This window comes from Tasmannia lanceolata, unplaced genomic scaffold, assembly GCF_043159265.1.
Source record: "Tasmannia lanceolata isolate RefF3 unplaced genomic scaffold, GAP_Taslan_0.1 ptg000019l, whole genome shotgun sequence".
Classification (NCBI taxonomy): domain Eukaryota; kingdom Viridiplantae; phylum Streptophyta; class Magnoliopsida; order Canellales; family Winteraceae; genus Tasmannia; species Tasmannia lanceolata.
In genome coordinates, this window is record NW_027518696.1 from 14,240,858 (window position 1) to 14,263,797 (window position 22,940).

Genomic DNA, 22,940 nt, shown 5'->3' on the forward strand with positions numbered 1-22,940 from the left:
TTGACAAACTTCAAAGGGGGCGTTCCTATTATCTACACTATATTTCATTTTAGCTTGTGCATCGTGTAATCCAAGTCTAAGTAGGGGATTTTTTTTGTTTCCAAACATACCCATTTAAATTCTTCCAAGGGGCCTACTAGGAGGCATAAGATTGGAAAAACGTAATGCGATAAATCATTTTCACGGAGACATTAAGAGTGGGAAAATGATATCAGCACAACCATGTTTTAATAAGTTATGGACCTAGCTTGTCTTGTCTTTTTTAATTGGCCTGTGAGGACTTTTGGAGAACTGTAGTAACCCTTCGAGGCTTTGACATCTCTTTAAACACTAAGGGGCCGTTTGGATACACGGATTTAGAATCCAGGTTTTAGTTTGAAAACAGTGTAAAAGAGGGTTCATGATCAATGTATGATGTCTTGAGAACGTTTCTTGGATTTTAAGTAAGAAATCCAGGTTTTAAAAATCTACCCTCCATCCTGGGATTTTTAAAACTTGAAAACATGGACGATCTCACACTCTCTTGCTGTCGGAAAGAAGGGTGAGAAATCGGAAAACGATGAGTGGTCTCCTTTTTCTCTTGTTTCCCATTCATGATTTTGATAAAATCCAAGATTTTAAAATCCGCGCATCCAAATGGCCCCTAAAAGACAAGATGCGTTAGTGCAAATAACAAAACATGGCTGTGCTGATAACATTTCCCCATTTGTGTGTTTGATATTGTCTCATTCTACCTCTACTTGGTGCTGAGTAAAATAAAAATTCATGAGAAATGAAAATTCCAGGGTATAGCAAGTTTGGAAATTTTGTCTTTGAAAAAAAACTGCTCCAAATGAGTTTATGAAAGGCTGGAAATTTTCTTTTCCATGGAAAAAATTCTTCAATAAAACTTTCCAATAACCCAAACAAGGGTAAAAAAGCAGAACCCTCAACGGAAAACAAACACACTCCTCTCATTTGAATCTCCTCACTGTAATTGGAATGGGGAGAAGAAGAACACGCCCAAATACCCACAACTTTGTCTCCCTCAAGATCCATAAAACCCCTGCTATTTTCTCCTATAATCTCATCCCCTAATCAAAACCCTATTGTTCTCCCCCTTTCAATGGGAACCCTCCAAATCCCACTAGAAAATCTCATCCCACCACCATTTTTCATGAACACAATCTCTGCAAACTTGAGGGCGAAAATCCTCTTCTCTTCTGCTAAATGTAGATGTTTCTGTACATCTACCGTCGATTTGAAAGATACCCATGAGCTGATAAATGGAAAAAATTGCAGAAAGAGGGCTGCCATAGATGATGCTAGGGTTAGGGTTAGGGTTTCTGATTCTCAGCTTAAGGAAAACTGGTTGGCTTCTATGTCTTGCCCTTTTCCTGAAAGGGCTAGTTCTGAAGGGAATGAGCTTCCCACTAGTGGTTATGGCTCTGTTGGATGGGTGATTGGAGTGGACCCAGATACGTCGGGAGCTTTGGCGCTCTTGAGTGATGATAATCCGGGTTCTGCGCAGGTGATTGATTATCTCTCTTTGAATTGTATGTTGTTAATTATGCAATGCCGTTTTGAATTTATTGAAATTATTTTGTTTTAATGGGTGATGTATGAGTTTGTTGGAGTTAGGTAAAAAATTCGATTTTCAGTTATGCATTGGCATTTGATAATGGTTGAAATGGGTTGTTTTTTAGGTCTGAAAAACCCATTGCATTAATATTCATCAAATGAGTCTTCCATGAAACAAAAACCACAGTCCATATTCGCCACATATCGGGAGAATAGAACATTATGAAGGAACCTAAGAAGAGCTTCAAAGGTGGTGTTTTCATCCTCCTTGAATTTCCTTCTAGAGAGTCATCCCTAAACTACCCTATTCCCAATCTCTCATAACATTCCATAATACATACACCCCTCTCACTTACTAATTTATAGAAACCCTAGTACACACGGCATAATAGAACATTTCTTGACATTCCTCTCACATACTAATTTATAGAAACCGTGGTACATGCGGCATAATGGAACATTTCCTACCCATATATCTTCCCAAAATCTGATTCCATCCCCTTTCCTAACCTAAACCTAGTAAAGGACCCAAAAAGAGCCGCTACAAGCTAGCTGCCACACACCCAAGCCCCTACCTCTACCTCTACCTAACTCTCACCTCCCTTCACACCCCTCCTCCCTCTTAAAAATAAAAAAAATAAAAAAAAATCGTTGCCATATTTCCCCATAATAATTGATCTCCAAAGAGCACTCCTTTCTTTGCCACTCTCGAAAGCCATTTGAGTAGATAATCCACATTCTTCATTTTAATAGTGCCAATCCCAAGGCCCCCTTCCCATTTAGGTTGCATATATTGTCCAATTTCACAACGTGTTTCATCCCCCCCGCCTTCATCTTTTCCTTCCCACAAGAAATTACATTGGAGCTTCTCAATCCTTTTAGCCACCACAATGGGGGATTTGTAGAGAGGCATAAAATAGTTTGGGAGGTTGGAAAGGGCAGCCTTTGTGAGCCGTGACCGTAATTCTTCCTCTAAATGATAAATACGATTTCTTCTAATGGGAAAGTTTCTTCTAAATCCTCCAATTAACTGGACCCTTATAAGGCTTTGGTGGGAATAAAACTCCAAGAGGAAGGCTAAAATAGGATATTGGGAGCTTATCTTTCCTACACCCCAACACATTAGTTAAATCGTCAAATCTTCTTTCATATTAACACGCACACGCACACCCACACTCGCGCTCACGCTCTTCTTCCCATTAATTTTCGGCCTCGATACCTTCTCAAACCACCACAAACGTAAAGAGGAAGGGGGATAACGGGTCCCCTCGTCTCAATCTCCTAACACTCATGAAAAATAAACATATGGGCTTATCATTGATCACGATGGAAATTTTTGGGGATTAGATACACCCCATCATGCACCTCCTCTATCATTTATTAAAACACATTCTTCCAACAAATAGTCAACAATCCACTAGATGGAATGCCTTCTCCATATCCATAATCCCCGATGCCCCTTGTCTTCTTTTAGAATCAAGCCACTCCATAAGTTCCCCATGGTTATGATAGATAACCTGCCCTAAACCCCTCTCAATCTCTTTACTAGAATCTTTGCGATGATTTTATAGGAGCTACTAAACAAGCTGATGCACAACCAAAGTGTGTCACAGAAACTCGCGCGTGCTAGAGGGCCAGTCGGAGCCGGGCTGCCGGATCCGAATCAGCCTTGCCGGTCGTCGTCCCGGCTCGCCAAAGCAATTTCTTTTCTTTTTGTTATTGATTTGAACTGTGATTGGTTGCTTGCTGCAATCGGGCCGTCCGATCATCCCACCGTTGGGTGGGAATGATCACCAGGACTTGATGATGACGACCATGCTATCCAATTCCGCTCCCGGCCTCCGTTTGATGATGGTGACTAAGCTTACGGTCACTGCCAGAAAATGGCTGTAAACCCGTTTTTAGTTGTTTTTTCGCTCTCAGAACGCTTGTACTCATGCACTGATAACACATGTGAGTTGTTTGCACATGATAAACAACTAAAAACTGATCTTGGTTGTCTGTTGGAAAAAACCAATGATCTATCATGAACCCCAAGTTTTTCGGTTCTCAGTTCTTACATGTCAATATAGTGATTTCTGACAAAGATCAACACTGCTATTGCCGCCATTTCAGTACTCTGGAGATTCTGGAATGGGTATGGAACATCCTCTGATCTTCTCCCCTCACTTCACACAATCCCGTGGTGGGTTTCCTTGGGTTTTTAGTCACCTTCTTGCTGTGGATTGCAGAGCTTGTAAACCATATGTCCATATGCATGAGAGAGGAAAAACTAAACATGTACTGGTTATGCATGTAAACCATCTACAACACATATCCTCACCTCTAAACTGTCTTCCCTTCCGTCTCATGCAATCGAATTGATAAGATTAAAAACCGAGTTAGACATGGCCGACAATCCAATTCAACAACTGGGATCTTTGCCAAAGCTACCTTGAATTAGGAAAAACTTACCATGTACTGGTTAATCTAATGCTTATTTGTAAGGGCTCATTAGTATGCTACCAATGGTAAGTATTTGGTTTCTCTAACAATTAGGCTAGTGGTTTGGTTTTGCACTTTTGCTACCAAGCCTGCCATCTGTTTGTCATCATTTATTTGCACTTGGTTGTGGAAATCCTCCCTAGTTCTTCTTCCAAACCCAAAATGTGATATGCCACAAATTCCTAATTTTTCTGAGAAACCAAAGGGTTTCTCTAATTTTAGAATGTTAGATAAGAATTTAGCATATGACAACATGCATAGCTTTTTCCTTGCTTCAAATGTCTTTTGAAGGATATTGCTTTTATCTTTCTTCAAATGGTTGTTGCTCAAACGCAAATGGTTTAGCTTTCCTTTGAGGATGTTTTGGCTTGCTAAGATTTTAAGTTATATATATATATATATATATATATATATATGAGAATAGAGTTCCTGAGGGTGCCCTCATATAAGCTTATATTAGGTGGCTCTCACAAAACATAAGGGGCCGACATTGTTAGGATGATCTGAAGCATTCATTTGAAAGGCCCCATCATAAATAGGTTGTGTACAAAAAATCAGCTCCATTGGATCATCCCAACCCCTCCAAAAGTGGGGGCGAAAATGGGCAGATTTGTGGACAAAACGTGTCTATCCATTTTTGCCCCTACTTGTGGAGGGGTTAGGATGATCCAATGGAGCTGATTTTTTGTACACACCCTATCTATGGTGGGGCCTTTCAAATGAATGCTTCGGATCATCCTAACAATGTGGGCCCCTTATGTTTTGTGAGAGCCACCTCATATAAGCTATATGAGGGCACCCTTAGGAACTCTATTCTCTCTCTCTCTCTCTCTCTCTCTCTCTCTATATATATATATATATATATATATATATATATATATATATATATATATAGAGAAAAATGATTGTACGCTCGAGCGTACCAAGCTTATGGTGCGCTCGAGTGCCCAATCACATGCGTGCCACATTTTTTGTGGTGATCCAAAGCATTCATTTGCAAGGCCTTAACATAGATAGGGTGTGTACCAAAAATCAGCTCCATTGAATCATCCTAACCCCTCCAAAAGTGGAGGGAAAAAATGGGCAGATTTGTGGACAAACAGTGTCTGTCCATTTTGACCTTCACAAATGGATGGGTTAGGATGATCCTATGGAGTTGATTTTTGGTAGACACCCCATCTATGCAAGGGCCTTTCAAATGAATACTTTGGATCATCCTAACAAAGTGGGCCCACATGTGATTGGGCACTCGAGCGTACCATGAGCTTGGTACACTTGAGCGTACAATCATTTTCCTCATATATATATATATATATATATATATATATATAATTTTTGTTACCATTAAAAAAAAGATTTTAAGTTTTATGTTTTTGGTTGCTAGGATGTTTTAGCTTTTTGCCTCCCTGATGTGGAGCCAGACCCTCTTGTATTTTTTCCTGTTTCCCTGTTTGTTTTCAATCTTCTTGTATCTTTTGGGTTGAATTCCTCTGTCGCCCCTTTGTTCATCAATATATCCCTGCTACCATTAAAAAAAAAAAGAATTTAAGTTTTATATCCTCTTTTTGTCTTGTAGGTGTTTGATACTCCTCACCTGCAGATATTGGTTGGCAAAAGAGTTCGAAGACGCCTAGATGCAAAGGCTATTGTTCAATTGCTTCACAGTTTTAGGGCACCACTTGGTATGGGACATTTTGTGTCATTGAAGTTGGTTAAGAGCCGGTTGCTTAATGTATTCACATTCACAGTTTCAGAGCAAGGTTTTAAATTTCGGTTTCGGGCAGAAATTTCGGTGGAAATTATAACATTTCAGTGTACATTTTTAAAATTTCGGTGGAAATGTTGTAAAGAAACGACTTCATGTTGTGGGAGCCGGTAAATTGGGTGTCTACACATGTGAATTTCGTTTTGGTTTAGGCTGAAACCGAAATATTTCGGCCGAAACGTGAAATTTAAAACCATGTTTCAGAGTAGACCACGCTAGACTTGCGTGAAGCCAGAGTTGCCTTTTTAACCTCAGTTACAACACCACGTGCATGTTCTGTTCTAGTTTTGTACTAGAAATGAAATTATAAAACAGTACTATGAAGAAAAGACTAAATGCATATGTTTTTTTTTTTTCTGCAAACAATACAATAACTAGAGTTTCAATGCACAGATGTTGCTCCATATGGATAATTTTCTCCATTGGATTGCCCAAATGTCCCTTCAACATCCTTGAACTATCCAAATACCTCTTACTCAATAGTTCTCACCGGAAACATTGCCTATTATTTTTGGCTTCTTGAGTAATTGTGAAAATGCCCTTCCTTTTTGCTGAGGTTTTGATTTACTTGAACACTCCCAATTTTATTGGTCTAGGTACCGATGAGCTGGAGCTTTCTCCGACAAAGCATGGAATACTATGAATTTTAATATACGGGTAGCTTGTCCAAACGCGCACGCACGCACGCTCTCTCTCTCTCTCTCTCTCTCTCTCTCTCTCTCTCTCTCTCTCTCTCTCTCTCTCTCTCTCTCTCTCTCTCTCTCTCGCACACACATACACACACGCACACGCGCGCGCGCACACTAGCTACATGTTTCTCTATCACTGTTAGCAACAGAACTTGTTTTCAAGACACTGTATAATCTTGCCTATGATAGACTAGACACAATCCAGTGTCATGAGTATAAACAAATTCAGATTTTCCATTACAAAAAAAATAAAATTCAGATTTATGGATGTCATCATTTTGCCTGAAATTGTGGGATCAAAATTTAAACATCATTTGACAATGCCTACTCATAAAAACTTGAGATCACAAATCAGTATTATCTACCATTAAATTGAATCCCAATTGCTCAATTGTTTGCCAGATAATAAAATCTTTAGATTCCTTTGTGCATGTAACTTTCTTCAAGTCTTCTATAAGGCCCATGCCACAATTTCCAATGAGAAAGTCAGGAGGAGTTAAAGGGACTAGCTAAAAGAAAATGAACATTATATCTGCACTTCCATTTCTTAGATATTTGCAGTCCTCTCTTTATTTTTACTTCTCTAATTGGCTGCTGGTCTTTTGAGAAAATGTAAAATAAAGAGGGCTGCCGATATCAAAACAAGGGAGTGCGAATATAGCTCCCAAAAGAAATACGTAACCAAATAAAAATTTATGTTATTCTGTGATCTGTTGTTTGTATTATTCGAGGGTACTCTTGGTCTTTTTTCTTGAGAGACACACATACCATTTGATGTTATTCGCTGTTTAGTTATTATAGCTGCAATTGTTATACCTGTGGGTTGGGGTTGTGTTATGGATAACAGAACTTGTTGATCTTTAAGGTTTAACTTGTGCACTTGCTAGGTCTAACACTTTATAACAGTTGTTTTCTGCGTATGAGTAGAAAACATATTTCTTTCACTTTCTAACTAAAGAAGCTCTCTATAGCAATCTCCCCCCCCCCAAATACACACACACAAATTTTTTTTTCTTTTTCTTTTGACATTTCGTTAGAGATCATTGATTTGACTTCATTCAATTCATGCATGTTCAGTGGAAGTTGACATATTTCTCAGTAGAAATGTTATTCATTTCGCTTTCTAACTAAAAATACTCTATATTTCAGGAACTACTGCATATATTGAGCAATCAAACCCTTTTCCAAAAGATGGAAGACAGGTTTCTAACATATTTCCCTACATATAAAATATCTCATCTGGACTTTTTAAATTGCACATCTTCTATTATTCGTAGAGCAATGTTTTGTTTCTTGCACCTTTTATGGATAAGAGACTAAAAATATCTTAACTTTGTGCTAACTCTTCTTGTTTTCTTATATATTCTGTTGCACCCACATGCAATTGTGACAATTTGTGTTTTTCTATCCCATGGTAATTTTATTTGTGGTTTTCTTGTTGAGATACAATCTTAAAGCTGTCTTAGACTTTTCATTATAGTGTTATTATTGTATTTTATGTCACCATGTTCCTGCATGGTGAAGTTCTTATTACTCCCTCTTGGGACTCTATACAGTGTAATCTTCCTGTTTTCCATTCGGTTAGAAAAATTGCATTTTCCAAGTCATGCCACTTGATTTTGGGCTAATAAAGTCACAAGGGAAACGTGTTTTCAGGAAAGCACAAAGGAGAAAGGGAAACAGTCTGCTTTTCTAAAAGAGATGGGTAAGGATTAATTTTAAGGGGAAATTGTTTCCGCTTGTTAGGAAATATATTACACATGATTGCAGAAAGATCTGTTCAACATCTCAAATCGAAGTGCTTATGGGTCCCAGTAGCCCTTATATTGGAATTTACACTTGGATAGAGATCTAACAGTCTGGGCCAATTAAAAATCTGTACAATTGGATCATAATTGGTATATTTTGATTCTTAGACCATGCATATTTAGCTCCACTTTATGGAAGATCCACACTAGTGTCATTTGTTAAAGTATAAAAAGATTAAATAATGCCATGTCCAACAGCATAAGCTTTTGGAGTGATTGGTTGTTTCACATGGTGTCAGAGCAATTGGCCTGGGTTCAAAACTCCTTGGTATTAAATAATCCACATGTAATGGCCCACCCAAAAAGAGGGGCCACATGTGCCACGTGTAAAAGAGGGGCCACACGTGATCGGGGAGTGTTAAAGTATAAAAAGATTAAATAACACCATCTCCAACAGCTTAAGCTTTTGGAGTAAATGGTTGTTTAACATCATTGTCTAACAAAGTTGGCGAAAGCTTGTGTATTGACAATAATTATCCACCTTTATTGTGTGAGAACCAGGTTATCTTGGAACCCCCACCATTGCACTAAGGGATATTACATCTATTGCCTATGCCTCAACGATTGACATTGTTAATACAAGGTTTTTCACTGTTTAAAGTCAGAAATTTTCATTGGATCTTGTCCAGCAAGCTGATTTTGCCTTTCCCCGTACAAAACTTCATTGGTTGCAAAATTTTCACCATGCGAATGCATATCTTTTTGATATTCATGACAACAATCTTCACCTCCTATTTATGTGATTAGTTTTTCGTAGAGTGTCTTTTTCCTTTTTGGTAATGCCAAAAGTGTATTTAAAACTTTTTTTGAGAAAGGTAATAGCATTGCAAGGGTAAAAGAAACGCCCACTGTGGGGGCTCAAACCGTGGTGTGTATTTAAAACTTGAGATGCTCCTTTTAAATATACTCTAAAGTAATGTTTTCAAACATAAAAACTCATTTTTAAGGCTGGAACAAAACATATGATGTTTTCTCAAACACTTGACAAAATGAATAAAATTTCAAGCTTGTAAAAACTATAAATTCCTGAAACTTGTAATTTTATTCAGCCTTGAAGTCCCTTTTAACTACATGTAGCCATAACCTACATTAATTCTTTCTTCCTAAACGTACTATAAACATATAAATCTGCTTGAAGTAATTTTAATCAGCTTGTAAAACTATAAATCCCCGAAACATCTAATTTTAATCAGCCTCCCTGTTAACTACTTGTAGCCATAACCTACATTAACACTTTCTTCCTAAACGTACTATAAACCTATCTCATTCTTTGCGCTTCTCGTTTGCTTCCAATGAGGGTTCCTAAATACTTCATGTTCACTTCCCATGCCCATGATGCTTTCCACATGTTTCCAATTTACCTTCCCAATTGTCTTGGTGCTTTTCACTTCCTGCAATTTCTTTTTTTAAACCTGTTGCTTCCCACTTCCGCTTTCTGTATTGCTTTTCACTCTGGCAACTATGGATGGTACACGTTGGGATAGATTGTCACTTTCCCACGGAGAAGGTTAAATCGGGTTTGATAAGCACTGCTTGCATTCACTTTGGTCTTTGGTGGACAATTGGCTGATGTATTTACAAAAACTTTTGGAAAGAGCTTTTCAAAATATTCTTTTCAGTAAGGCTCCATTTCTTTCAACGTTAAAATGGGCGTAAAATTTGTTTTATGTTGTAAAAATGAACCTAAAACAAATTTTACATCCATTTTTACGTCGAAAGAAACGGAGCCTTAGGGAAAAATATCTTTGTCCCAACTTGAGGTGGAGTATTATGAAGTAGATATCATAGGTCTTTTTTGTTTTTTTGAATAATAGATATGATAGGTATTTTATTGCATTGTTTATTTATTTGTCACTCTTTGTCCCAACCTGTTGCTTCCCATGCCCAGAGTTTACTCATATGAAGAGGTCAGCAAATGATCGAGCAGATAAGCTAGCGAAAGGAGTGGAGAAAGGAGCGGTGGCAATTACCAGCACTCACTTGGTGGCTGGATGTTGTGAGTTTGGGTTAGGCATGGCTGGGCAGATAGGGCTGTTTGGGGGGAAGCTGCTGTAGTTGCTTTGTGGGACGTCTTGTCCCTGTTATTTGTATTATGGCTGCTGTTTTCATTAATAAAATCTGTTATTTTTCAAAAAAAAAATAAAAAATCACCCATCTGCTTAGTTAGGAGACAGATTATTTTTTGTGGATTTCCGACCGTACATTTTATGTGTGCAATCCATTAGCTCTCCTCATAGCTGTTTCAGGTATATACTCGTTGCAGTGTTTTTCTCATGCTACTTTAATAGTGAGTGATATACATGCTATTTAACCATGCTATTATAACCTTATAAACTATCAGTGTATGCTGATAATATTTCCCTGAGTGTCTCCTGTACTTGCTTTTGTGAAGAACGATTATTTAAAGTGTATAATTGCAGTCAAGATAATACTTTTAGGGAAGTGATAAATGCACCCCTTTTCATCACTTGGGACACCCAGCTGCATTGTACGTGGCAATCAGGTCACTTCATTCCCTCAAATGTGAAGTACATCAGCACCTTTGCAGTCATAGATACACTGTAGCTGGGTTTCCCAAGTAATGAAAAGGGGCACATTTATCATTTCCCTACTTTTATTATAGTTCTTTCTATGGACATTGTTTGCTTTTTTCAATGAAGGGGTGGTGGTGCGGAGGATTTGGATATGGATTGTGGATTGGGATTCTAGTTGCCTCAGGATTTTCTGTCGTTCCCGTGCCATCTAAACTTTGGAAGAATCAGTTTGATCTCTTGGGGAGTACCTCGAATAAGGTTTGCCTTATCCTTATGGTCCCAGATATATACAAGCTGACTATAGTTTACTGATTTTAGGAAATCCTTATTGAGTTGTGGGAGAATGCCATAAGATATAAGTGAAATTTCGTTGAGGCCTTGTTTGTTTTGGATTTTGAGAACCGATTGTGAGTCCAAAACTGATTATTGGATTCAAAATTAAACATAAAATTGAGTCCAATAATCAGTTATGGACTCACAATCGGTTCTCCAAATCCTAGTCAAAACAAACAGGGCCTAAGGCATCTTATGAATTGATTCTGTACAGTACCTACATGCCATACGTGGATGGTATACTGATGTTGTCATTTTCCTTTATTTTTGCTGGCTAATATGATTTGGATGTATATAACCATTCCCTTACTTTCATCTACTGGCTGCTTCTATTATACTGATGTGTATCTGTCAGCACTTGTTTTTTATTTTTGTATTGCAATTGTATTTGTTTTCATTTTGAAATGTATAGTTTTGCTATTTCTTCTCAGAATTACATATATTTCAAGTAACTGTTACATTTCTTGCTGCCAAATATATAGCATGCAACCAATTGCTTGTTACTTTCCACTGTTTGTATTGGCTCGCTATGCTCAGGCAAAATTTGGTGCAAATTTCTTGTTAATTTTTTTTAATGCCACTTTTTGTTATTTTTTCTAATCAGCACAAATGTTGATTTTTGGCAGGATAGTAGCAGGAAAGTTGCATCCGACTTATTTCCATCGCTGAGTTCCTTATTGAAGAGAAAGAAGGATCATGGTATGTATTTTCATTTATTGCTCATTTAATTAGCAAGCCCTCCATGTTCTTCCACAGATTTTTATTGTGCTTGAGGATACGTTACAAAGCATTTGAATCAAGTCTATACTCGATAAAATCATATAATAGTCGATAAGTTGGTATATATCTTAACTGTTTCTTTCTGCTATTCTTAACTACACCAGTTTCCTTGCTTGGACAGAGCTCAAGCTATTCAATAGTATCAGTGATTCATTCCAGTGATTTTTTTTATAAAGATACCAACTACATTAAAAGTAAAGGATTACAAGTGCATTTTAGGTGGTAAAGATTGTCCCCTATGAAATGAGGTGCTAGATGCTCCTGATTTGGCTAGATGATCAGCCAAATCGTTGGCCCTTCTAGTTCTAGGAATGAGAGAAAAAGAGAAAACACCATAACAAAAACAGATACTTAATCTCATCCATGAGGTTGTCTAGTTTCCATGGCCCATTGCAAATCCCTTCGGCCCACAAAATAGTATTCTAGAGGAATCACTTTCCACTTTCAAACTGCTCTCCATCTGGTTGATGAAAGTGGTCAATCCTTAGTGAAGAGTGCAGACCTCTCTGCTGCTTCTGTAGAATCGGTGATGCCGATTGAGCCTGCAAATGAGTAGATGATGTCACCTGATGAATTCATAAATACGCCTCAAATAGCCAGTGCATATTCTCATGTTCTTTCGACAATCTTATTTCTCCTCAAGTTATTCTCTGCTTTTCTAATACTTGCAGGTCGAGCCGAGGCTCTTCTAATTGCTGCTTATGGGAAGGGACTTCGAAGACAGCCGGAGTTGTGTGATACATCGAACCTCATGTCTCAGAACTAGCGAGGCTTTGGGGGGATGTTTGCCCATTTCTTGGCTACAACAACGGTGTGCGGTTTAATTGGTTATAAATTATTCTGGGTAAGAAACAACATGGAATGAAGAAAATGGTACCATGTCGTTGGAGGGGAGGTGGGGGATTAAGCAGTCAAAAATATGTAGCATCTATGTGAAGGTCTAGCCGTTTTAAGCTTCAAGGAAGATTGACAATCTTTTTGTTTTTGTAGTATTAACATTCAATTTGTCATCAAATTCTTGTGGGATTTATCTCCCCACCCCAATTGATCTCACTGAAGAATTGCCAGGACATCCTTGTTTTTACTTGCAATTGCTTGAAAGCAGTGTTTAGAGTATCAGTAAAAGACAGTACCAATGTATCCTTGTTGGGGCTTTTCACTATGCATCAATGTGTCGTTCAAGGACAAAACTAAACCCCAGCTTGCTATCCCTTTTGGTAGTCTCTCTCTCTCTCTCTCTCTCTCTCTCTCTCTCTCTCTCTCTCTCTCACACACACACACGCACGGGCGCGGGCAAGCGCTATTCTAGACAATAAGCGACGCAAACGTTCAGAAAATGTTTGGGAAGAGTTGAACATTTTTTAAATGAGTTTTCTATTTACTATGCATATATCTACTTGATATGTACTTATTTTTCTAAATAAGCAACATAAGGCGCGAAATGATGGTTTAAGAGCATATGTTTGGTTGATTAGGATGCTGAGTTTGAGACAAACAGTTTGGAAAAATGTTTGGGAAGAATTAAAGATTTTTTTAACTGAGAAAATTAACGTCAGTTTGTTTTAGGTACTTTTTAGCAACTATTTTAAATAAGCGGGACTCTTAGGATATTACGGGATCGTTAAGGACCATTTACCAATTATTTTGCAAACTAGGGACTTATTGGCAAAAATCCCTTCTAAATAAGATAACATAAGGCACGAAATGATTGTTGAAGCACATATGTTTGAAAGATTAGGATGCTGAGTTCAATCTTTGTTTTTTTTTTGGGTGAGATTTAAAGAATTTGATGAAACATTCATCTAATGTTTTCTGAATTATTTGAGATTTATACGAAAAAAAGAAGAAAAACAAAATCCTTCAATTCTCAACGAAAACTATACGGCAGTCTCCGGGGAGAAAGCTTGGGCCCACCTTTCCCAATAGGACCCGAAAATGGAATGGAGCCATTGAGAGGTTCCATATTGCAGAGCCAAAGTGCAGCACCTATGCCTCCAATGCCATGGTATAGGCATGGTGAGGATAAAGACTGTCTTTAACTTTCATTCTGCTTGACAATAAACTATATCAGATCATACAAGAATTGAGTAGCTGAAGGGTGAATGAGAACTTCGATCGAGGTGCATTGATCTCCCTTGAACCCTGCAACCATTTGGATAGTTGTGAAATGCAAGAATGGTAACACTCATTTAGCTCAATTTGCAATGAATTAAGGTGGGTACTGGGTAGGGCCTGGTGTGTCACCAGAGAGAGATAGGACATACCTGGATTCGGGCATGCAAGATGAGGTGAAGATGAGAGCCATGGACTTGTTAGGTAGCTAACCCGTATGGCAAAAGCCTGAGAGCTGATGGAACGCGTTAGGCTAGGCCTTTTAAACATGTCCCATACGAAGCTAGGTCCCACCTAGTCCCATACTTAGGCAAGCTCTCCCTTCGGACCGTAACATTCCACCATGCTCCCGCATGCCCTATCCTCGGTAGCCCACTAGGTGATAGCTTTTCCTATGGACTTTTTCTTCCATGTAGGCCCCATCCGTGACTCGAACACATGACATGGTGGCTGCTATGATACCAAATGTTGGGTACCTCACCAATGTGCCAAAAGACCCAGAGCTGATGGAACACGTTAGGCTAGGCCCTTTAAACCTGTCCCATACCATGCTGGGTCCCACCTAGCTCCATACCTAGGCAGGCCCAATAGGACTATGGAGACCAGTCTAAGGAGCAACAAAACCCTGAACATGTAAAGATTTCTTGATTTTTAAATATGTCAATAACTGTGTTATACATGTTAAAGACTAATGAATACCCAATAAAACCATAGGCAAGGGGATTTGCTCTCTTCAGGTATGCAATGACAGCAAATTCATGGCTTCAATGCTTTCCATTGGCAAAGAAAGAAAAGATAAAACTTACATTGGTGGTAAGATTGTGGCTTTGTTTCAACCCCACACTTGGGGGTTTGAGTTGTTTAATAAACAAGATCTTGATTTCCCTACCCATCCAAATAGAGATCCCAACAGTATTCATGTTTCATCAGAGAGAGATCTCGAAAATGACTCCTTCAAGGTCACTGATCATTGATCGTGTCCCATGTACTTCAGTGACCTGCATTCCATGCCTGATAGCTTCATTGATCACCATCACATCCATGCTGCTCCAAGAGGAAAAGCTATGCATGTTAGCCAAGAAATCTAAGGTTTTAAGAAGAAATATTAGGAATTAATATTTTACTTACGTCTTAGCGCGAGATACATAGGCCAGTATGAATTTGCATTGGCTACCTTTAAGACGGAGAAGCTGCCCCACAGTATCAAAAAGAGGAGGGATGCTGGACTGTTGAAAGCTTATAAATCGTCAAGGAGTTTAAAAGCAAAGAAAACAAGTAACCAACATAAAAGAACAATCTCCTTTAAAAAAAAACATAAAAGAACAGTCTAGGAAAAGAAACTTGGATATAAATGTCAGCTCCAAGAACGAGATCGAATCCCCCAGGATATCTTCGTAAGATTTGGCCCACGTGATCAGCATTTCCCCATTCTAACTTCTCAGCTACTAACCCTGCACAAAAAATTATCAAAAGGAATGTAACTCCATGCTCTGTGCCACAACGTTAAGGTTGCGGGTTGGATCCTAGTCTTATCAACCAAAAGAAAGATTAGACAAACTAGTTCTTACGGTGATACTCAAGAGTCGCGTCCAAATTCCATTATTATGCTTCATTTAAATAAGACTTAGAGAGAATGTAGGGAACTTAACCGGGTAGAACTCACCCCTAAAAGCTAGCCATTAGAGGGAGGGTGCCCATTCCCTTATAACCCATCCACATCCACTCGTTTTATCCGATGTGGGACTATTTGCTTTTGCATGGAACCCCAACAATCTCCTCCTCCACGCGGAAGCAACATGGACAATCTCGCCCCTCCACACGGTGTCAACGTGGGAACCATGAGATATTACACCGGGGTTTCCGAGATCTTCCCCGAGGGACATTCCCGCCCTCGGAGCCCTGAGCTCTGACACCATTTGTAGGGAACTTAACCGAGTAGAACTGACCCCTAAAAGCTAGCCATCAGAGGGAGGGTGCCCATTCCCTTATAACCCATCCACATCCACCCGTGTTATCCGATGTGGGACTATTTGCTTTTGCGTGGAACCCCAACAGAGAAAATGAACACCAAGTCCCAACATAAAGGTAACTGGTAAGGGTTTCCCGTAGCATGGGCTATGCGATGTAAATCACATTTTTAAGCACATAAGCAGGAACAAAGCAGAATTCAGGTTACATGTGAAGACCTTGCGCCTAAAGGGTGTGTTTGGATTGCCGGAATCAGGCGCTGAAATCATCATCCTATTCCAATTCTGGCATTTCTTTCAAATAAATAAAATAAATGGAATAAAGGGGTCTGTTTCCAGCCCCAAGAGGTGGTATTCTGATTTCGCCATGGTCAGAATGAAATTTTTATTGGATTTTTAATTAATTTTTTATTTTAAAATTTCCCATTCTGATTATGGGGGAATCAGAATATGAATCAGAATAGGATGACGATTTTGATTCCTGATTCCGGCAATCCAAATGCAGCTTAAGGGTCTTCAGAGAAGCTTGTGCTGGAAAACCCTCTATAATCTCGATTATCCATTACATATGATATTGGTCTATTACAAAAACTCTAGCAAAAAACTAATTACCTAGAGTCCTATCAAATAGAATTTAAAAAATAAATAAAATGATATTGGTCTATTACAATGCAGTATAAAATCTCTATAATTAATTTCTCTTACCAGCATGACCTGGGGTTCCAGAAGATACATGGAGCTCAATATTTCTATTCAAGATCTGGAAATGAACCAGAAAGTGACACATTAGACTGTAAAAAAGCAAATAAAGAACAAATGAAACCTCAAAGCAAGCAAATTAATTAACAATAAACAGTCATGCTATATATGTGTACTTATATAATCTTTCTATTAGTTTGTTGATTTATATTTTTCTTACTTGTTTCTCAATTTCATCTTTCTGCGTTATCTTCTATAAATAAATTGAAGAAAACTTAAATTCCCTTAGTAAGCGACCAGAGATAAGTCAATAAATCATGACTTATCTTCGACTTATTATGGATATAACACTGTTAAAAGTATAAAAGATTAAATAAAGCCATCTCCAATAGCTTAAGCTTTTGGAGTTACTGGTAGTTTAACATGGTATCAAAGCCAAAGGTCCCGAGTTCAAACCTCCTCGATTGCAAAAATCCACATGCAATAGCCAAACCCAAAAGAGGGGCCACATGTTACACGTGTAGGCCAAACCCAAAAGAGCCACACATGAGGGGGAGTGTTAAAAGTATAAAAGATTAAATAACGCCATCTCCAATAGCTTAAGCTTTTGGAGTTACTGGTAGTTTAACAAACACCATAGAGGTTAGTTTTTGACAACTGCTAGTCGGAAAATAGAACTTCAAACTCCACAAGTGATTGAAGCAGTTTTAAGGCTTAGAACAAATAATGGATCATGGAAGAGAAAACTCGGTAGGACCTGCCTTGAGAACTTCTTCACTATGATCAGTCAACACAACATCGCGACAGAATTTGCCACACAGTATACCTGTAATGCCTGTAAAGTGTAAACCGAAAAATGGAGCAGCATATGCATAAGGGTTGTAAAACAAATAAAGGACAAGCAGCTTGGAGAATCACATGCTCATCAAGCAAATGAGGTTTGCAACATAGTTTTAAATTTCGGCCGTAATCCGAAATTTCGCCGAAATCCGAAATTTTGCCGAAATTTACAAGATTATGACTGAAATTTTAAGATTTCCACTGGAATTGCCAAAAATTCCTGAATTTTGTAAATTTCCACCGATTTTTTTACCAAAATTTATACAATTTAGGCTGAAATTTCGGTTTTGGTGGTGGCCAAAACCGACATTTAAAACCTTGGTTTACAAATGTACATCCATAAATGTAATCATACATTCTGCCTACTTTATGTGGAGTGTGGTTCTTAAGAACACACCTCTCTTCATCCGGTAATCTTCTTTGCCTTTTCAGGAGAAGAAATAAATGCATATAGACGTCATGTATGAGATTGTTGCATGAGAAGGACACTAGCTGATAATGGAGCAGGTATCAATGGTCTTCCCCTTCTCAAAATGTAAAAGCTGTAGAAAATGCTGAGGCAAATGTCTCTCCCTAAAAAAGATGTGTGACCGACCACCTTAAGTCTCCTTTATTACTACCTGTCTTATGAATGAGTAATAAAACAAACATGGCTGACATCGCCCAAAACTTACCGACACCAGACCCTAATTCGATAACAGAACATCCTTGGAGCATGTCGGCATTCTTCAACAGGTAATTGTTCATTAGCATAGCACCTGGCCAAACCAACTGCCCTGTAAGATCATAGTCAGCTGCGACATGGGTAATTGTCAGTATACAATATGAAACAAGGTAGAATTAGAACACACCACATGACATTGCTTAAATAGAGAAAACATGTAAGCTGGGGTGAAGTTTGCAATTATTTTATTCTTGTCCTGTCATTGTGAGATGCATGCTATGTTCTTCTGTTGAGTGAACCAAGTGGGTTTATTCCCACATTGGTTGCAGAAGCAAAGCAACTTGCATGCCTCCTCTATATAAAGGGGCCTATGATTATGAAACATCCATTTGAAGCTTGTTATCTTGAAGATGACAGATTAGGAGGTCCAAAAAAGGGTGTTGTGGTGCCTATATGGTCATAAAGAGGAAATGAATTAAGAGCACAACTTGCCTAGTAGCTGTGACTCACAGCTACTAGGCAAGTGCCTGTGACTTCCATATACCGAAAGGGAATCAACGCAACAGCTTGCCAAAGCTGTTGAGTCAATATCCCCTTTGTAAATCAAGAAAGGGACTTAACCAAGCTGCTCCTTCGATTGTATAATGTTTGATAGTGTTGTATTCTTTTTAAACACATAACTTAAATAGGATATCTCGATGTCCTTGAAAATATCTTGTAAATTCTTTAAATAGAGCTAATGTACATAGCTCTCCATCAAGAAAAGAGAGAGAGAGAGAGCTTTTCAAATTCTTCTTGTTTTCTTTATGGTATTAGAGTCCTAGCTACCACCATCGTGATCTTCTTTTCTCTATCCAGCGTTGAACTATTGTCATTTTCTTCTCTATATCCAGCCTTCTCTCCTTTTTCTTTTACCAATGGCAGCTTCAACATATCCTTATCCAGCTTCAATCAATGTTATGAACTTTGTTTCAGTAAAACTGAAAACAATCAAATTATTTGCTGTGGAAGACAAATCACAACATTGATAGAGAGCCAAGATATGCTTTGGCTTCATCAATGGGAGCATGCCAATTCTGAGATCTGAAGTGGAAAAAAATCCCAATCCAGATTTGATGTCATGGATTTGGACAAAGTGATCGCTCAAGGCGTGAATCACCGGAACACTCTCGGAGGAAGTTTTCGGGTTGGCAATAGGGTTGGCTACAACACGAGATGTGTGGCAAGCCATTGAAAATGCCTTTGCTCAAGACTCACAAGCCCGACAGATTGAGCACTAGCACCAGTTGCAATTTCCCAAGGGTACTAAGTTATCATTATCTGATTACTTGCGTCAATTAAAATCAACCTCTGATGAATTAAATGAAATAGGAAAGCTTGTTCCCAATACAAATAAGATCTTTACCATGTTGAATGGGCTTGGAACATTAATCATTCACTACTGCAATGCTTATCCCTCCAATGTTATCTTACTTCGATGCAGTACCCTTATTGCAAAGCAATGAATTGCGTAATAAGGAACACATGGGAGAAACATTGAACCACTCAATGGCCTTCTATGGCCAACACTCCTCTTATGGTGAAAACAATAATAAAAGAGAAGAGGAAATCAGTTCTAATTGTTTTATTTAGGCAATCTTTTGCCTTGATTCCCTTTCTTTGTATGGAAGTCACAGCTATTAAGTAAGCTGTGATCTTGATTCTTTTCCTCTTTAGGACAGTATGGACTGTCATCTTCTATAGCCACAGCTCCCACAAAGAACCTTTTTTTCCTTTTTAGGACCTCCTAATCTGTTATCTTTTGCAAGACATATCTGTGATTGCTCTCGTGTCTCTTCGTATCTGAGAGTAGTGAGCCATGTAGGTTTGAGTTCACAAATTCTCTCATTTTATTCCTAATATACTAATGATTGTTCTTTGCTGACTTATGCCTGCCGCAATGCTAACAGATCATAGTATTTTGACGAAACAATTTTCTTTCAAGCTTTGCATCGATCATACATGTGGTCTTCAAGCTGTTTGTTGCTACGGCGTATACAAGATTTTCATAACAAGGTGATGATCCCTATGGTTTACTGGAGACAATTTCATTCGTAAATAATGAATTGCCAAGTCAAAATCAAATGACCATGAATCAACACAGTTGAAATTTGTGCTACTGCATTAACGGCATCCATGTAAGCACATAACTAACCAATCCCAAGAAACCATTAAGCAAAGAAACAAAAAACAACTAATCAAGATAAAACAAGCAAACTTCCAATCACTTGCATGAAACGAATTCAACCCAGTTCTTAAGAAATTAGAATTTAAAAATTAAGAAAATGCACCAAGCACTTGACAAAACTGTATTCACTCAAATCAACATACAATTCTCCCAAATAAACTTGATTATTGATGAAAGAAATATAGGCACCCATGTGCCCAATACAGAAAAAAAAAACTTATTATCCACACATCGGACGACCAAATATATAAAATTCCAAAATCACGAATTCCCAGCATTTACTCAAAAGGTTCTAATTTTAACTTGGTCTGGAATGAAAAATTCAAATCTCATACAAAAATTAAATGAAAAGGGACACCACCCAACAGACAAAAGAAAAATATGTAAGCAGTGATCAACCCAATATGAAAAAACCCAAGAACTAAAATACCAAGCAGTTACTCAAAAAACAAAAATGTTACAGAAAGAATAACAATCATTAGAAGTAAACAGGAAAACACTTTAAAACTCAATAAAACATACATATAGAAAGGGAAAGATGGGGTTTTATACACTTACTAGAAGCTGATTGCAAGCAAAATAGCTCAAGAACTTGAGACCCAAATGTGAAAGTCGTCAATTGATAACTGCAAAAGACCAGTGTTTAATGAGATTAAAGATGAAAAAAAACCTAATCTCTCTCTCTCTCTCTCTCTCTCTCTCTCTCTCTCTCTCTCTCTCAAAATGAGATTTACTCGTCATTGATGAAGAAAGACTCGTCTAAGCAAACAATCTCATCTCCTTCGTCGTCCTGCATCTTGGCTTGTTTGAACTTTGAACAATGCATGAAAGGGTTTTTTTTCATTATATCTCGAGCTTTGGGTTTCTTGAAGATGTGGGTGGGACCCATCGGTGAATGATCTACACCCTTCAATTTGTGGGCCTCACCTTGAATGATCTGATCTGATTAAAATCGACCCAGACACTAATTTTAATCCAACGATCCTCTTAAGATCTCTATTTATAGATCCAATTAGGGTTGAAAAGATTATAATTCCATATTTAGGATTCGTCATTATAAAAAAGGATTTTTGCCGATTAGTCCCTGTATGGCAAAATAATTGCTTATTAGTCCCTAAGAAAAGCATATTAGCTGAACACTCCTACTTTTAGAAAGTATTTGCTAAAAGGTCCCTAAAAGTCATGAACTTCATTTTTCTCTGTTAAAAATTTTAAAATGGCAAATTTACCTCCGAACCCATTTAATCCATTTAGCGTTATTTAATTTTATTTTTGGAAAAAAACTAGGAAATAAGCAACAATATTATCTCTTACAATATTGACTTGCTCTTTGACATTCTCCCTTCTTCTTCTCCCAAGAATAGAAGCCAAACCCTAGTTCTTATTTCCAAAACAAAAGTTTGGAAAGGAAAAAAAAAATCTACAATCTCTTATTTCTTACACATAAATAAAGAGAAGGTTAACCAACCCTATTCAATTTTTCAGCTAGGGACCTTCGGTTTATGATGTTATCCCTCTAAATTAATCAGACATAATTCCTCAATGAAAAAAAACTTCAATAGAAATAATTTTATATCAGGGATATTTTCTTGCAATCCAACCAAGATAGGAATTTCTTAGAAAAGTTAGAAACAAAAAATTTGCCATTTTTGTTTCTAACTTTTGCCATTTTAAAAGTGTGTGTGCCGGGGGGGGGGGCAAGGTTGGGAATTTGCCATTTTAAACGGAAAAAATTGAAGTTCGTGAGTTTTAGGGACCTTTTAGCAAAAGTAGGACTGTTAAGCTAATATGCTTTTCTTAGGAACTAATAAGCAATTATTTTGCCATGTAGGGATTAATCAGCAAAAATCCCTTATAAAAAATGCACTTACAACTTTTGTATGGTTTAATATAAGGGATTTGCTAGCGTCCAGCATTTTGTGGATGGTCTGTTGCAAATGAGAGCAGCCACACAGGCTCACTTTTCAGCAGATTTTGTCTTCATTAACGAGGTGGCTGCTCTCATATGCAACAGACCATACTCAAGGTAGCTTCTCGGGTTGCAATTTTTTTTTAATAATTTTAATAATTTTTAGAAGAGGTATGCTTGACTGACACGCGCCTTGCAAAAAATAGGGTAAAGTTTTTCTTCTCCCCTTGGTATAACTTGTCTTTGATTGGGATTTCGATTGAAAAGATCCCACATTGGTCATTAACCCGACCCTGCTCGAGGTAGCTTCTCGGGTTGAGTCGGGATTTTCTACCTGCACTCGTCTTACCTTGAAAATTCGTGACATGAATAATGTATCATTTAGCGATAATACAAGTGAGGAATCAACTAATTAGTCTTAGGTTTAAAAATACTTCTCCTGTGAAGAAATCAGATGATGAAATATTCGGTGCAACTAACTGTTTTTACTCTGGAGTTTGAGACATGGGTCGACCGACGGGTGCATTGGGTAAGAGAGGAGTTTTAGGTTTTATCTTTTATGTTTTAAT

The 22,940-nt window shown here is 38.0% G+C and overlaps 2 protein-coding genes and 1 long non-coding RNA gene across 4 annotated transcripts; 1 reads left to right on the forward strand and 2 right to left on the reverse strand.

Annotated features, from left to right (window-relative positions):
* Positions 1-772: 772 nt before the first annotated feature.
* Positions 773-13,148, forward strand: LOC143852565 (MutS2). 2 transcript variants are annotated; one of them, XM_077361997.1, is made up of 6 exons: positions 775-1,510; positions 5,621-5,726; positions 7,648-7,700; positions 10,967-11,098; positions 11,800-11,872; positions 12,625-13,148. In XM_077361997.1, the coding sequence occupies exons 1-6, from the start codon at positions 1,106-1,108 to the stop codon at positions 12,717-12,719; spliced, it is 864 nt and encodes a 287-aa protein (XP_077218112.1). In that variant the 5' UTR covers positions 775-1,105; the 3' UTR covers positions 12,720-13,148. The 2 variants fall into 2 exon arrangements, with proteins under 2 accessions (XP_077218113.1, XP_077218112.1); XM_077361998.1 differs by lacking the exon at positions 10,967-11,098 and having other exon boundaries at positions 773-1,510.
* A 648-nt stretch (positions 13,149-13,796) lies between these two features.
* Positions 13,797-14,689, reverse strand: LOC143852567 (uncharacterized). Its single transcript, XR_013236796.1, has 2 exons — positions 14,218-14,689; positions 13,797-14,095 (listed from the first exon to the last, which is right to left on the reverse strand). It is a non-coding gene; the product is annotated as an uncharacterized LOC143852567 (long non-coding RNA).
* A 131-nt stretch (positions 14,690-14,820) lies between these two features.
* On the reverse strand, positions 14,821-21,366 carry LOC143852566 (Putative methyltransferase family protein). Its single transcript, XM_077361999.1, has 8 exons — positions 21,197-21,366; positions 21,021-21,088; positions 18,246-18,365; positions 17,493-17,566; positions 16,738-16,792; positions 15,414-15,516; positions 15,194-15,292; positions 14,821-15,109 (listed from the first exon to the last, which is right to left on the reverse strand). Coding segments are annotated over exons 1-7 (576 nt in total). The 5' UTR covers positions 21,352-21,366; the 3' UTR covers positions 14,821-15,109; positions 15,194-15,291.
* Between the last annotated feature and the right edge of the window lie 1,574 nt (positions 21,367-22,940).